The 16,945-nt window shown below is 55.3% G+C and overlaps 1 protein-coding gene across 1 annotated transcript in view; it reads right to left on the bottom strand.

The window, feature by feature from the left end:
* Nucleotides 1-13,289, bottom strand: part of CASQ1 (calsequestrin 1) — a 34,299-nt gene extending 21,010 nt beyond the window's left edge. The window contains exons 1-2 of the mRNA XM_007066035.4: nucleotides 12,847-13,289; nucleotides 2,407-2,491 (exon numbers count right to left, since the gene is read on the bottom strand). Of these exons, the coding sequence (XP_007066097.4) occupies nucleotides 2,407-2,491; nucleotides 12,847-13,086 (325 nt within the window). The 5' untranslated portion in view covers nucleotides 13,087-13,289. The remainder of the gene's footprint in view (nucleotides 1-2,406; nucleotides 2,492-12,846) is intronic.
* Nucleotides 13,290-16,945: the final 3,656 nt, after the last annotated feature.

Here is a 16,945-nt window from a genome sequence, read left to right as displayed (position 1 = left end):
GGGTCAGGGGAGAAGGGGGTCTGTGGGGTGAGGGCAGGAGGAACAGGGGGGTTCTGTGGGGTTGGGGGGTCAATGTGTCAGGGTCAGGGGAGATGGGGTCTGTGGGGTGAGGGCAGGAGGAACAGGGGGGTTCTGTGGGGTTGGAGGGTCAGTGTGTCAGGGTCAGGGGAGATGGGGGTCTGTGGGATGAGGGCAGGAGGAACAGGGGGTGTCTGTGGGGTTGGGGGGGTCTGTGTGTGGGGGCTCGGGGGAGAGGGGGTCTGTGGGGTGAGGGCAGGAGGAACAGGGGGGTTCTGTGGGGTTGGGGGGTCAATGTGTCAGGGTCAGGGGAGATGGGGTCTGTGGGGTGAGGGCAGGAGGAACAGGGGGTGTCTGTGGGATTGGGGGGTCAGTGTGTCAGGGTCAGGGGAGATGGGGGTCTGTGGGGTGAGGGCAGGAGGAACAGGGGGTGTCTGTGGGGTTGGGGGGTCAGTATGTCGGGTCAGGGGAGAAGGGGGTCTGTGGGGTGAGGGTAGGAGGAACGGGGGTGTCTGTGGGGTTGGGGGGTCAATGTGTCAGGGTCAGGGGAGATGGGGTCTGTGGGGTGAGGGCAGGAGGAACAGGGGGGTTCTGTGGGGTTGGAGGGTCAGTGTGTCAGGGTCAGGGGAGATGGGGGTCTGTGGGGTGAGAGCAGGAGGAACAGGGGGGTTCTGTGGGGTTGGGGGGGTCTGTGTGTGGGGCGTTGGGGGAGAAGGGGGTCTGTGGGGTGAGGGCAGGAGGAACAGGGGGTGTCTGTGGGGTTGGGGGGGTCTGTGTGTGGGGGCTCGGGGGAGAGGGGGTCTGTGGGGTGAGGGCAGGAGGAACAGGGGGGTTCTGTGGGGTTGGGGGGGTCTGTGTGTGGGGGCTCGGGGGAGAGGGGGTCTGTGGGGTGAGGGCAGGAGGAACAGGGGGTGTCTGTGGGGTTGGGGGGGTCTGTGTGTGGGGGCTCGGGGGAGAGGGGGTCTGTGGGGTGAGGGCAGGAGGAACAGGGGGGTTCTGGGGTTTGCCCCTCTCGAGGGCGGGGGCAGGGGGAGCCAGAGGCCCGAGTAGCCCCCAGCGATGCTCCCCGCCGCGCTTCAGGGGCTTCTGTAGCGTCACCCGCTCGGCGCCCATCAGTGAGCTCCCGGCGCCCTCTGGTGGCTGCTGAGCAGAGCCGCAAGCAGCCTCAACCCCTTTGCCTCCTGGCAGGTTCTGGCCCCCTGGGCCCTGAGGGGGCTCTCCAGGGGAACGGGGGATCATATCAAAGAGGCTGTGGAGCCCCCTCAGCGCAGGCCGGACTCTGGGCTCCCTCTCCCCGCACTGCATGCTCCTCCTTGGTGGACAGCTGGTCTCATCGGACGCAAACGTCCGCGCAGACCCACCAGGTCACCCTGCCTCCATGGGGCGCTGTCGGGCTGAGCCTGGAGCCACAGTCAGGCCCTGCGCAGTCACTGCCCAGACGCGCCCCCTGCTTCCCCTGGCCTGAATACCCATCACACTGGCCCTTTGGCAAGTGCCCGCTGCACCCCAGGGAGCAGCTGCTGGGTCAGGGGAACACAGCCCACAGCTCCCCCCTGAGTTTTCCCAGCCGGTGGGGACTTGGGTCCAGTTCAGACGTGCACCCAGACATTAGGGAATCCTCCGAACTTCACTGAAGCCTACACAGAGGCGCCAGCAGAGGCCAGGGCTAGCCTGGAAAAGTCCCCCCACCCCCCAATCAAACAGGGAGGAAGCCAGCAGGTTCCCAGAACTGAACAGAGGAGAGTTTTGAGCCCTTCGGTGGGACTGAATGAAGGCTCCTGGCCCTGCACGTTCCCCAGGACCTTCCCACGATGTTAAGGGCACAAGGGACTGGTCCCATCCGGTCCCAACTGCAGATCCTCCCCCAGGGATTGCTGCAGCTGCCCAGTGGCTTGTGGCTGAAAAAGCAACAACTCGGGATGTGTTGATCTGAACCAGAGACAGGGTGATCTGCAGCCAAACGTCCCACTGCTGAGTTAGCCTCTCTGGGTTTCCAGCAAGAGGCAAAACTTCAAGGGGGTTTCGCCTCCTCAAAACCTGGAGCTCAGGGACCTAGGCCATAGTGGGAGACAGGGCCGAGCAGTGTGGGAGGGAGAGACCCTTTCTCTGCCTCCCTGGGTGTGTATCCAGCTGCTTCGTGCCTGGGACTGCAGGGGTGGGGGCAGGCACAGGGAGTGAGCGCCCCAGGTGGCATCAGAAGCAGGAAGGGAGCTACCAGATCTGCCCTGACATGAGCCAGGGTTGGGATGGGCTCGGAGGCCATCAGGAGGTGCTGAGTCGTGGGCCCTGGGTTCTCTCCCCACTGAGGCCAACACGGACTGGGGCTGGTGCAGGGGCTGCAGCATGGGGAGCCCCTCCCGTCCCCAGGGGTCCCCGCTCAGTCCTTACCTAGCTTCTTGGCCACCACTGCATCCTTCTCCGAATCCACCAGGCCAAACCCCACTCCCTTCTCCTCCAGGACTTGGGCTGCTAACTAGGAAGAAGAGCAGGGACAGAGAAGAGAGAGAGAGAGAGAGGCTTTCAGAGAGGGGTAAGGTCAGGGGTGGGGCAGCCAGACTGGGGACTCTGGGCTTGGGGATCAGGGCTGGACTTTCTCACCCACTTCCCCCCAGGCTCGGTAAGAATGGGGTCAGATGTGGGAGGGAGGCGTGAAAAGGCATAATAGGCAGTTGATGCCTTTGCAAGAGCCTGGAGGGGCCTGTAGGAGCCCCCAGCTCCCCTCAAGGCGCCTGCAACTGGGCCCTTTGCCACTGGAGATCAGCTAGTGGATATTTCTATGCCCACCCTGTGCCAGGGCTTGGGGGGGCCAGGCCGTGCCCTGGATTTTCCATCCCCCACCCAGTGAAGGCTCCCAGTGCTTAGGGTCAGGAATGAGGACCAGGGAGCCCTGGCTGTAAAGACACCAGCCCCAGCAAGCTTGTCTGGCTGGAGGGGCAAAGGGGGGGTGCATTTCTGAGGTTGCAAACAGAGTCTGGCTGTGGGGTCATTACCCAGCTGGGGGTGAGACAGGAACAAGTGACAGGAGCCACCCCCCCCCCACCCCCCCCACAACCAGCACCAGCAACCAAAACCTGAACCAGTGCTGACAACTTGAACCCAGAACTGCCAGAACCAATACCAACAACTAAAACTCAGCATCACCAGAACCAACGCTAACAACCCAAAGCCAGACCAGAACCACTGCCAACCCAAAGCCAGACCAGAACCACTGCCAACCCAAAGCCAGGACCGCCAGAACTGTGGCCAAAGCCCCAAACCCAGTACCACCAGAAATTCCAGAACCATCATCTAGAATTCAGACTGAAGATGCCCCAGAACTTCACCTGGAACTAGAGCCCAATGAACCTTCATCTAGATTTTGCACCGAGAGCCATCACCCCAAACTCAAAGCTGGAACCTTGCCCTGACCTCCAGCCTAGAACCCATTCCTAGACCATCGATTGCATAGGCACAGACCCCATGGGTGCTCTGGGGCTGGAGCACACACGGGGGGAAAATGGTGGGTGCTGAGCAACCACCATCAGCCCGCCATCAGCTCCCTCCCCATCCCTACAACACCTCCCGCCCGCTGGCGGGCCCAGCGGATCAGTGCCTCCACCATCTTCCCTGCGCCTCCTGCCTGCCGCGATCATCTGTTCTGCCGTGTTCAGGAGGCTCTGGGGGGAGGAGCGAGGACGCTGCGTGCTCGGGGGAGGGGGTGGAACTGGGTAGGAAGAGGTGGGGTGGGGGTGGAGTGGGGGCCAGAAGAGGTGGGGTGGGCCTTGGGGGAAGGGGTAGAGTGGGGGGCAGGGCCTGGGGCAGAGCTCAGGGTCGAGCACTGTCTCATCATTTCCTTGTGCCTCCATCTATCTGCCTGTCACCATCTGTTGACTCTTGCATTGAGATTGTAAACTCATGGGCGCAGGGACCATCATTTGATTCTGTGTTTGTACAGGGCCTAGCACCATGGGCTCTTCATCTATGAAAAGGACCCTAAGGCCCGACCATAATACTGCTAATAATAACTGTAAGCAGGGTCTAAATGAGCTCTTCCCTGACAACTCGTGAGGAGCTGGGGGAGAAGACTTCAGAACTGACCTTATTTGCATAGACACACCCACTCTGCTAGGTACGCAGCATGACGGAGCTGCTTTGCCCAAATGATCACTTTTGGCTGGGGTTGGACTGCAAGTCACTTTGGTATTGGGTGCAGGGGTAATAGGGACATAAGAACATAAGACCATAAGAACAGCCATACTGGGTCAGACCAATGGTCCATCTAGCCCAGTATCCTGTCTTCTGACAGTGGCCAATGCCAGGTGATCCAGAGGGAATGAACAGGACAGGTAATCATCAAGTGATCCATCCCCAGCTTCTGGCAAATAGCCACTGATGGACCTATCCTCCATGAATGTATCTAGCTCTTTTTTGAACCCTGTTATAGTCTTGGCCTTCACAACATCCTCTGGCAATTGAAGTTCCACAAGTTGACTGTGCGCTGTGTGAAAAAATACTTCCTTTTGTTTGTTTTCAACCTGCTGCCTATTAATTTCATTGGGTGACCCTTGTTCTTGTGTTATGAGAAGGAGTAAATGACACTTCCTTATTCACTTTCTCCACACCAGTCTATCATATCCCCCCTTAGTCGTCTTACAGTATTATCCTGGTTGTGTGAATCAAGGGGAGCAGAACTGTGCATGGCCTGCCCTGATTGAGGGGTTCACCCTCAACTAAACTGCACTCGTTCAGCAGGGCGTAGGGGTACGTAAGCCCAGTGAGGTAAGGTGTTTCTACTTGGCAGTTGTGTTGGGCTTTGTCTGAAGGCTCTAGACATCCTGTGACTCTCTTCCTCTCCACTGTGTAATGACCGAGCTGATTAAGACTCAATGAAGAGTCTTTTTGCTGTGGATCACTGCAGCTGAAATCCCTTATAATCAGGTCTAAGCATTAGACCCGCTATGGGCCATTGTTTCTGGTGAAAGAGACTGCCCAGCCTGCAGCGAGGCTCCCCTGCTACCACCTGAAATCACTGAGAGCTGTGCTAAGTGATGGGACCCCAAGACATCCCAGAGGTTACAGTGGCGAAGGCAGGGGCAGAATGAGCCGCTGATGGTTCAGCGAGCAGCTGAGGTGCCTGTTCCCCCCCAGGGTGGGAGGTGAAGTGGATGGGGGCTTGAGGCAGTTGTGTGTTGTATTGTTACACAGGAACCCCTAAATAGTGAACCCAGCCCTTGGCACTGCCGACTACGCCTGGCAGAAGGGTTCCATTTTTAACCCAGAAACTAGTGCGGCCCCCAATCTTTGCTGGGAACCAGAACTCCAAGTGAAGGGGCTACGCTCGGCAAGGGGGAACAAGGTGGCTAGAGGACAACTAGAATAGGGAGCAACAACTGCATCTTCTGCTTATGAACTCAGAGGCCAAAAGAAGAAGGGAGCCAAGGGGTCCAGCAGTGCAAATGCCTGGGGCAGGCTATTAGCCTGCTAGTCAGTGTGTGTGCGCGAGAGAGATCACAGTGCCCTCTAGTGGTGACAGCCCAACTTAGCCACCACTGAACGTTTCACCCACTTTAAATCCTGTATATATATAAATCTCCCCACTGTATTTTCCACTGCATGCATCCGATGAAGTGAGCTGTAGCTCATGAAAGCTTATGCTCAAATAAATTTGTTAGTCTCTAAGGTGCCACAAGTCCTCCTTTTCTTTTTAAACCCTGCCTCGCTCCTGCTAGTGGTTTGATTGTACTGTCAGAATCGACTCCACAATCTGGGCCACACACAGTGTTGGGAAAAAGCAACAACATGCAAATGTTCAGCAGCTTCAGCTACACTCACTGGCGCGCTCATGGATGGGGGGATAGCTGGGGGATGCAGAGACTTGTTAGCCTGCTTTGATGTCGAAACAAACCTCCGATGAAGTGAGCGGTAGCTCACGAAAGCTCATGCTCAAATAAATGTGTTAGTCTCGAAGGTGACACAAGTCCTCCTTTGCTTTTTTCTAAAGGGCTCTAGAACTGTATGTGTCATTTCACCCGCACTGAAATACAGCCGCCGGTGTGGCGGGGGGAGCGACAGAACTGCTGTTTAACAGCAGCACGTCACAGACTTACCCAGCTGTCAGGGATGGGAAGGGAAGAAAAATGCCTATCCTGCCGAAACCGGAGGGTAATTTTACAGAGGTGGACTGTGTTTCTTTGGCCAGGACACTAGGGCTAACACTCTGACGCCAGGGATCAGTGCCACGGGCTCTGTACTGAGCACTGTGGTTCTGTCTCACCCCAAAGCTGGGATCTCCCTGCAGCGCAGCGCCCACTAGTGTGGCATGGGCACATTGGTCAGGACTGTGTCTACGTGCTCCCTGCTGAGTCAGCCACTCTTCTCCGTGCAGCACAACACCCGTAGCACTGCGCCAGGAAACTGGGGACAGGATGGAGCCAGAGGGGGAGAGTGCCCCCTAGCACTGCGCTAGGGAACTGGGGCTAGGACGGACCCAGAGGGGAGAGCGCCCCCTAGCACTGCGCTAGGGAACTGGGGCTAGGACAGACCCAGAGGGGGAGAGCGCCCCCTAGCACTGCGCTAGGGAACTGGGGCTAGGACAGACCCAGAGGGGGAGAGCGCCCCCTACCACTGCGCTAGGGAACTGGGGCCAGGATGGAGCCAGAGGGGGGGAGCGCCCCCTAGCACTGCGCTAGGGAACTGGGGCTAGGACAGACCCAGAGGGGAGAGCGCCCCCTAGCACACCCGCCACCTGCACATAGAAACACAAGACATGCTGACCCACACAAACACACAATACACTCACTGACACATGCTCACCCCCCCTTACAGACACACAACATGCACATAGGCACACAGCACATGCTCACCCACACAAACACACAAACACACAACACACACATAGACATACAATACATACTCACCCACACAAACACACAACACGCTCACTGGCACACAACACACACATGGACATACAACACATGCTCACCCACACAAACACACAATACACAGACACACACAGAGACAAACAACACCGCTCACACAGACACACACTACACTTATGCCCACAGATGCACAACACACACAGAGAACTACAACACATGCTCACCCACACAAACAACGCACTCACCAACACACAGACACACAACATGCACATAGATACAGAACACACATTCACCACACAAACACACAATACACACGGACACACAACACACGCTCACCCACACAGACACACAACACATGGTCATCCACACACACTATACATTCACCCCACCAGACACAACGCAAACACATAGACACACAACGCACATAAACACACGTGTCCATTGACACTTGAGTCCACTCATACTTACATAGACACAAGACACACACCAACACACACAGATACAAACATTTCAGTCAAAACTGGTGCTACTCCTGTGCCAAAAAACAACCCACTGAAATTTGGAAATGACAGTTTCTCATATTTTGACAAAAAAAAAAAACCATTTGATCCTGTTCAGAACCCCCCACATGCTTTTGAAGACAAAACAGCCGCAGCGAGGAATTCCGGCGAAATATGACAAAGTTTCCAGTCTGCTGACACAATAATTTCCACAGCTCTGGTGCCTACGCTACTTCTAGCCAATAAAGCGAGCGTGCTGTCATACAGAGCGTCGTGACGAATGATCCGTTTAAAATGCCCCGTGATAGGAGACCGAGCAGGACGCGTCAGGAAATGAAAAGCCTGGTGGAGGGCAGTCTGCGGAACTTGACACAGCATGGAGATAACTTTTGGTACTCCCTGCTTCTGGGTGTCCGAGAGGGGAAGGCTACAGCAGCATGTCAAGAATGGCTCAGTCATTTTCTTAGAAGTTTTTTTGCTCAGCCTGCTAATTTGAGGCCTGGCCCAAAGCCTGTTGAACCAAAGGGCCTTCCCTGTGCTGTCACTGAATCGGGCCCGCACTGCTGGAGGTGAGGCAGGATTTTCAAGGCACAGCACCAGTGTGATGCTGCCATCAGCTGCCTGAGTCCGAGTGGTCCAAACATGGTGGGGGGAGGGAGGAGCTGGAATCTGAGCCCAGATTGGAATCCTGATTCTATGGTTTGTCTGTAACAATAGAACGGGCTGGACCAAAATCGAGGATCGAACCAGTAACTCGTCCAGACACAAAGGGGCTCTGGAGCTGAACTAGGAGAGCCAGGCCCATCTGTACAGCATCATTTATGGGGGGGATTTTCAGAAGCCCTCAGTGTCGGCCTGCCCTGCTCCCAGTGATGTCCATGGCGTTGGCCCGACCCTTCTCCCTTAATGTCCCATTGGTAAATCTCCCTGCTTACGTCAAAGGAAGCAGCATTAGGAGAATACTGAGTGTTCCTGGAAAATCCACCCTGCCTGTCTCCAGTGCCCCAATCCAAGCAGCCATGCAGCCCTTCGCAAACATTAATTATGCCCCATGAATTCGAGTCTCGGTGACAGGTGAAGGAGAACAGCCCTGGGCGGCAGGCCCTGGGGGCAGTGAAGGGGGGTAGGGCTGATGTCCTTTGCACTGTGCCGCTGCCTCAGAACTTTGACCCAGAAGCAGGAGCAAGGCCCCATGGCTGGGGTGTAGTCAGAGGGAAAGGTCTGGTAGCTAAGCTCCGAGCCATACCTTCTGCCTCAGCCCTGCCCTGGATGGATGGCAGGGGAGTTGGGTCTCTGTGGCCTAGTCAGTCCTTAGTGCAGGCCAGAAGCAGGAGGCACTGAAGGTCCTGTGAGAGACCCTGCGCTGGTGAGAGGTTTGCAGCTGGAGAGATTTGGACGGCACATAAGCAGCATCAGGTCCTCATCTCAGCTGGATCTTCCAAGCATTCTCTGGTCCCACTCGTAGCTAGGATCATTCAGAGAGAGCCAGGAAAGCTGAGCACCAAGGGGTCAGCTGGATCCCTCCAGGGGGGAGGGCACGTAGCCAAAGTGGCTCCAGTGAGAGCTGTGCAGGACAGAAGTGCACCCTGGAGATGGACGGCCAGGACTCAGCTCCCTTCTCTGCCATTCTTGGGCTCCCCATTCAGCAGCCATTGCTATTGCCTGCCCCTGAAGTGGTCCCTCCTCCCTGTGGTGGCCCTGGGCAATGTGACATCTCTGCAGCAGGTCCCAGGCACTAACTCCATCATGATCTCCCATTCCTGGCTGAAAGCTGCTCCCATGGGCAAGTGTCTTGTTGGCCTGGTCCTGCAAGACCCAAGGGACCCTTGCTAAGCCCATGGCAAGAGCTGATTCTTCCGCAGAGCCTCTCCACCTGACACAATACCTCCATAACACGCCTCCAAAACCTGGCAACAGCCTCCAAACTGTACAACACCCCTCCCTCTCAGAGCGAACAACCACTGAGCTAATTACCCTCCGGCCACAGGGCTTCATAGGAAACCACTCGGCTCACCAAACATGCTGCAACCTACTCCTCCTGGGGACTCGTGCAGTTAAAGGGCAGGATATAATTAGACCTGTGGTAAGTTCAGAGATATAAATACATTGCACAGTTGATGCAAGACTAGGCAGAAGAGGGTGCTCATGGAAGGTGTGAGATTGGCAGCTGTGGGGTGCCGAGGCCTGTGTCTCCCCACACATCAAGGGCCGTATGGGCAGCTTTGCCCCTATGGCTCTGCCACAGGACCCTGCCCCTGACTTGGAGGAGTCCAATATACAGGGCCATTATGGTAGCATCTAGAGCTGCCAGCGAAGGTCAGTGTGCGGGGCGGTGCCCATGGACAGAGAGACAGTCCCTGCTCCACAGAGCTCACAGACTGACAAAGGGAGGGAGTGAAAAGGGGGTGTGTGTGTGTGACATCACACAGGAATAGCACCTAGGTTTTGCAGCTCCCAGCCTTGTGCCCTGTTCACTAGTGCACCCCACCTCTCTGCTGGGCTGGGGCCACTGTGGGAGGGATTTTGTGCTGTGGGCATCTGAAAAGAGTCCCATTTCACACCAGCCAAAAGGCCACCAAGAAGCTCCATTCAGTCAGTGCCACCCTGGGCTGAGTGACCTAGAGGTGAAAGGCTCCAGGCCCCATAATGAGTCCCTCAAGCTGTCCTGTCCTTCTGTGGACCAGAGATGGACCCACGCTGCAGTGATGGACTCAGGATCTGGCCCAGCCCAGGGGATGGGCTTGCTCAGAACTGAGGTCTGGGGAGAGGGGTCTGCCTTCAAACCCTCTACCAGACCAGAGGGCAATAAACGTCGCTCAGACTCGACCCCCACGGAGCTGTGTCCCAACTCAGCTCAGTCAGCTGGGGCCACACTGAGCTAGGCTCTGTAGTGTGGTCGTCAACCATTTCCCCTGGCTGCTTAATCCAGTCCCGGACTTCGCAGTGATGTAGGCAGCACAGGCTGGGAAGCCTGAGAGACCTGAGAGTCTCTGTGTGTGTCCAGCGGCCCCAGTGTGTTCTCCTCGCAGACACACATCGCAGGAAGGCAGAGGAAGAAGCTCCCCTAAGCACAGCAAGCAAGAACAGACGCGGGAGGGGGCCAGCACCACCTTTTGTCTCCTCCCTCCCCAGGTCGCCCATCACCTGCCCTTCTGGGCCCCAGCTGAAGGCAGTTTCCTCTGGTTGGGTGCAAGGCTGGATGCAGAAACCTCAAGCTCTTCTGATCACCCCTTCCTCACGGAGAAGGCCCTGGGCTACAAAATCCACTTTGTACATGACTCTCCCCTGAACACATCTATCTATCCCCATACACCCCCTCTATCTATCTATCTGTAACACCAACAGACCGTGGTGGAACAGACCATTCACAAGCACATTGCCCTGGCCACGTCTGCGGAGAACAGTGGCCCCTCTTAGCCTTGTAGCCCCACTCCTGCCATACTGAAATGCATCAGTGATCCATTTAGTAAAGCATCCTGGCTCTTGGCCTGTTGGAAGACGCCAATGGTCCATCTTGTCCGATATTGTGTCTCATGCCATACACCCTACCAGCCTAGCAGTCCATAAGCTGACTCTTGTCTTAGTGGCTCAGACGCATGGCTCATTTAGACCCATCTACAACACGGCAGATGCAGGATGCATGAGAGGAAAGCACAAAAAAATTGCACCGAACTGTGCACCATCTCGTGAACCAACTCTTGCCGTTGATTCTGTTTCAGGGCGGGCTGCTGGCCTGAGGCGACAGCAGTCACACGTCCTCCCAGCGCTCTCGCTGCAGACTCAGGATCCAGCGGGACACTATTCCAGGAGGCAAGCCTTCCAGGGCAGGGGTGTGTGTGTGTGTGTGCGTGTGCGCGGGGGGGGGGGCGAGGGGGGGCCAGGCTGCGCCTCATTCCTGCACCCATCCCAAGTTTGGAAACTGCACATGTAGAGCCTTCTTCTGGGAACGGTTCATAGACCCAGAGAGGCGCCCACGGCTGAGCGCCAGCCGGTGAAACCCAACACTCCCTAGGAGAACGCCCCCTCCTAGTTCAGTACATAATGTACAGAGACTGCTGTCCTTCCACATGCACATGCCCTGGGCTCCTCATGTCCCTATTCGCCCCTATAAAAATACTACAGTAAAGGTCTCCAAAGCACTGTAATAGCCTTGCAGTGATAGTACAGTGACATGACTAACACTGTAATAATGCAATAGTGACGCCATAGCAACACTTCACTAATACTGTAATAAAACTAGTTACACTGTAGTGACATTGTAGTAACTCTGCAATAATATGGTAACAAAGAACACTGGAGTAACATTGTAGTAATACTTGCTAAGCCCTGTAATAACACTGTAATAACACTGTAATAACAGTGTCGCAACATTCTAATGACACTGCAGTACTGTTCCTTTCTTGTCTAATGCAGACACTGCACTGTTATAGCGACACTGCGATAATATTGTAATAAAACAGTCGGACCCCTGCAGTCACATTGCAGTAACACTGTAGCATTTCAGGCCTTGCTTTCAAATACTTTGTAAGGGTGACGCATAACTTGACTGCACCAGACATTTCTACTCTCTCCAGATGTTTCAGAATCCGGGGTCTTAGATCCTTTCACATTTCTTTCCAAATCGCTTGCCCTATCAGCATCAATCAAGTTAAAAGGGAAATAAAAGTCACTGGGTTAAAGTGAATCTCATTGCCCCCGGAGAGCACAAGACTTGTGCTTGAAGAAAAGCCAGGCACAAATACAGACGTACAGTCTGCTAACTGAGGACATGCGCCATAGGCCGGGTCTGCCAGCTGAGCCGGGGTCCTGGGCCAGCTACAGGTGCAATTGTTTGTGTGTGTGTGTGGGGGGGGGGATGCCCCTTTATAGTATAGACAGAGGCAGTTCTGGGGTGGAAACTTCACATCATGACATGTATTTCAAGGGGTTCTAGACAGAGAAGCTCACTTATAATTACCCTCTTTGGTAGCTTTGTTAACTGGTAGGTGTCACTTTCCCTGTGCCTTGGAACGCGTATGAAACACTCTCAGCCCCAGTATTTGAACCTAACGCCAGCTGGCCATTAGCAATCCCATGGCTCTTTCTCCCAAGTGCAGACAAGACACAAGAGCCCGGGGCCCCATTCCAGCCAGGGGAACAATTACTTTCATTGGCCTCCCTAAATTCCACCCCAGGCTCCAGCAGCTTCACCCCCCTGCCCTGCTTCCAGTTGCCACCTTCCACCCCAGAGGCAGCTGTGTTTCAGAGGCAGGCAGAGTGGTCTACATATAGAAAAAGCCCATCAGATCCTATATATGCAGCCAGGGCAGGATTGGCTCACGTATGTATAATCCAGAGCTTGATCCAGTTATGGGTCAAAGGTGCTGGGTCCATTTCAAAGGGCTCCAGCCTGGAAAGCATCAACCTTTCATTCTTTCATTCTTTCTCCCCACCCTTCCTCTCTCCCCGCCCCTCCGATCCCCCAACATTACCTCTAAAATCAGCTCCTCCAGCTCGAACTGCTTCTGCGAGGCCTTGTCGTCGCCCACCGGCTCATGGTAGAGCAGAGCCAGCACGCTGAACTTCTTCAGCACCGACTTGTAGTTCTTGGCATTGACGTCGACAACGCGGTCGACGCCATCGTACTCGGGGAAATCCAGCCCTTCCTGGCCCTGGGCCCCATGGCTCACCGCAGCCAGCAGCAGCACCAGCAGCAGCCCGAACCACTTCATCCCGATGCGGGGCAGGTCCGGCGGAGAATTAAAGATGCTCCGGGTGGCAGTTCCCAGTGGGGGAAATGGTCGTCTTTCCTGCCCCCTCCCCCTGCGCAGGAAAAAAAAAAGTGGCCCTGAAGCTCCCCTCTCTCTTTCCTGTCCCTCCTGTCTTGTCCCCTTGCTCCTCTGGCCTGCTGTCCGGCTCTCTTTATGGCGGGGGGTGGGCGGGGAACCAGGGTGGGAGGCTGCCGTGGCTCTCAGCTGGCACAGGCTGGTGGCGTCCGAGGGGGCAGCACTGGGGTGGTGACAGCTGAGCCGAGGGGCAAGGAGTCTCAAAAGCAAAGAAGAAAAGAGACAGGGAGGGCATAAAAAAGGCTAGTGGAGGGGGAGGGCCCGGGGGGGGGGAGGGCTGTCGTATCCCACGCAACCTGGCCCCACCTGCAGCAGCCCACCCCTTCACTCCCTGACTATATATGTATATGGCAGACGTACAGCCTTATATACAGGCAACGGTTTCATGCCTCCATCCCGCCAGCTGGCTACCCCTACCCCCCCGCCAACCCCCCACCAAGACCCATGTTAACGCAGAAAAAAAATGGGGGTGGGGTGGGGTGGATAGAGTTTCTCCTTTTGATCCTTCTCTCCCCTCTCTGTCTCTCTCTCCCCCTCTCTTCTCCCAGCCCCCTTTCCTCCTCCAGTCCAACTTGATGGCATCTTGATCACCATATTAAGAAAGGAAAAAGGAGACAAGACAGGGAGGCTGGCGGGGGGGGGGAGGGGGGTGAGGGAAGAAGGGGAGGCTAAAAATAAGATGAGATGAGTCGGAGGTAAATGAAGATGGGGCTTGTGCGGATGGTGGTAATTAGAGAGAGCGGTGGGCGGGGGGGGGCCAAGGAGGGGGGAAATGCTGCATGGCCCAGTCTGGAGAATCTCGGGGGCTCTTGAGTGACATGGGGGAGAGGTGGCAGAGGGTGGGGTGGATGTGGGTGGGGATCGGGCTCTGATCATTTCCGTTCATTGTCTCCAGCGCCCACAGGGGCCCCTCATCCTTGCTGCGTGCGACATCCAGGCGGTGGTAACGGAGACACTGAGCCATCACTGCCAGATTCCCAGGCCGTCGGCGCTGGAAAGGGATTCTGCCCATTCAAGAGCATGAGGCTTTCAAACGAGCCCGCCAGCCTGCGGATTGACTGCATGGGCAGCATCCATGTGGGATAGACCACAGGAGAGTTCAGACCCCACTGAATGGCAGCCAGCTCTAGCTAGGATCTGCATGGAAGGGAGGTCAGGTCACTATTCGGCCAGCCTCTTCCAGCAGGGGGCACAGCGGGAAGTGGGGTGGAGCCCTGGCTATAGGGGGAGCTCCCAGCTACTCCAGCCCCAGCCTCTCCCAGCAGGGGGCACTGTGGGGAGCGGGGCAGGAGCACTGGCTGTGGGGGGAAGCTCCTGGCTACTCCAGCCCCAGCCTCTCCCAGAAAGAAGCGCTAGAGGAAGCAGGACAGGAGGACAGGTTGCCAGGGGAGACCTCTGTATACAAACACCATATACATTTGGGGATCCATTTTCAAAGCTGTTTTGAAAGCCATTTTGCGGAGGAAAAAAATTGCTTTACTTGGAAAGATCCCAGCAATCCTGGTCCCTCAGCAAGCTTGGATGCTCACAGTATAGGTGGCCAGATACCATGGTGATGGGCAGGGGAAACTGAACCAGGACAGAAGAGGTCAGGGAATTTAGAATAGGCCTCTGCTGCACAGTCCTGTGACACTGTGACAGTTTAAAATGAACCCAAAGGTGTTTCCAGGGGAGCGTGCTCTAGTGGTTACACACCAGCCCCTCTCCCCACTTTGCATCTCTTCTCCCTTCCCCCTCCTGATCTTCACCCCTCTCAATCATTCCAGTTACACTGTCCCTCCCTCCCCTCCACACTGTTTGGGCCAGCAGGGAGGCATTGAGAGCACAGGAGAGACAGGCTCCATTCTCTCCATTCAAGCTGCCTCCCCTAACACCTGGGAGGAGCAATGGCAGGGAAAGTCCTTTGTGGGGATGGCACGTGCACAGCTTGGAGCTGAGAGGGGCTGGAGCATGCTCAGCGAGGCTGGCATTTTCAGCAATTTCAGCTGCCAAACTCTAACCAAGCTCTACTGAGCATGTGCAAACTGAGTCTGAATGAGTCTGGATTCAGAGCAGGGTTGGGATGGTGTGCGGGAAAGAATATCTCGAGCCACACGGCAGGGGGAAGTTAAAAAGAACGATTGAACAGCTACCCATTCAATGAGCACCTTCCATGCAGCACACTGAATTAGGCAGGGGTCCTGTGGCCAAAATAGCAGGTGATCCTGTAATTAATGACTGTCTCATAATGCATTTGCACAAGGGGGCTGAATTCAGGTCGCATGGGCCACCTTCATGAATTCTCTAACTTTGGAGTGCTTGACTTTGGCACCTGGATGCTCTTTTAGCTTTGAATGGAATATGTACGGCAGCCGCAACTAGGTCTCTCAACCCACCACCACAACCCACCACCACACAGCCCCTCCCATTTAGTGGTAGGAATCGCTGGGGGATTTGAGGGCGACATTGGTTCTGTACCCACTGCCTGGAGATGGTCTGTGCCAGACAAATAACCCTAATTAGGAACGCACCCCGGTTCACAGAATCATAGAATTGGAAGGGACCTCGAGAGGTCATCCAGTCCAGTGCCCTGCCCTCATGGCAGGACTAAGTATTATCTAGACCATCCCTGACAGGTGTTTGTCTAACCTGCTCTTAAAAATCTCCAATGATGGAGATTCCACAACATCCATAGTCAATTTATTCCAGTGCTTAACCACCCTGACAGTTAGGAAGCTTTTCCTAATGTTCAACCTAAACCGCCCTTGCTGCAATTTAAGCCCATTGCCTCTTGTCCTAACCTCAGAGGATAAGAAGAACAATTTTTCTCCCTCCTCCTTGTAACAACCTTTTATGTACTTGAAAACTGTTCTCATGTCCCCTCTCAGTCTTCTCTTCTCCAGACTAAACAAGACCAATTTTTTCAATCGTCCCTCATGGGTCATGTTTTCTAGACCTTTCATCATTTTGTTGCTCTTCTCTGGACTTTCTCCAGTTTGTCCACATCTTTCCTGAAACGTGGCGCCCAGAACTGGACACAATACTCCAGTTGAGGCCTAATCAGTGCGGAGTAGAGCAGAAGAATTACTTCTTGTGTCTTGCTTATAACTCTCCTGCTAATACAGCCCAGAATGATGTTCGCTTTTTTTGCAAGTGTTGCAGTGTTGACTCATATTTAGCTTTTGATCCACTATGACCCCCAGATCCCTTTCTGCAGTACTCCTTCCTAGGCATTCATTTCCCATTTTGGATGTGTATGGTACAATATGCATTTTTCATGCCACTTAAAGAGATGCTTCAGCACGCTCAGCCCCAAGGGGAGGGTTTCACCCTCTGGGGATGTTCAGAATTGGATCTGAACATTGGAGCCAGCCCCTAGTCTGCAATGGGGCCTAGAGACCCGTGTGCAAAGAATCTGAAGCTTGGAGAGTGTGGCCAATGCTGAGTTATAGCAGAGGGAGCGAGAGGAGTGGGGGGGGGGGGGGGCTTGTGGGCAAGTCCTGTTTCCACTAAGTCAACAGCAACCCCCCCACCCCCAACCTCAGAAGAAGATGGGGGTTGGCCCATAGGATGGTGGCAAAGAAACCTAAGGGGGTTGGTGTCTTGCGGGGGAGGAAGGCAGAACAACGGTTGAGGCACTGCCCACCAAGGAAAGCAGGGGGTGAGAAGCTGACTAATTCACCAGGCCCAGCTCTGGTCAGCTCTGAGGTGATACCAGATTGTCCCTGGTGTAACTGAGATCAGAATCCGGCCCTGACCCCATTGC

Source organism: Chelonia mydas, chromosome 24 (assembly GCF_015237465.2).
Source record: "Chelonia mydas isolate rCheMyd1 chromosome 24, rCheMyd1.pri.v2, whole genome shotgun sequence".
NCBI classification, from domain to species: Eukaryota; Metazoa; Chordata; order Testudines; family Cheloniidae; genus Chelonia; species Chelonia mydas.
The sequence above is the reverse complement of the archived record's forward strand: the minus strand, read 5'-3'. Positions and strand labels throughout refer to the sequence as shown.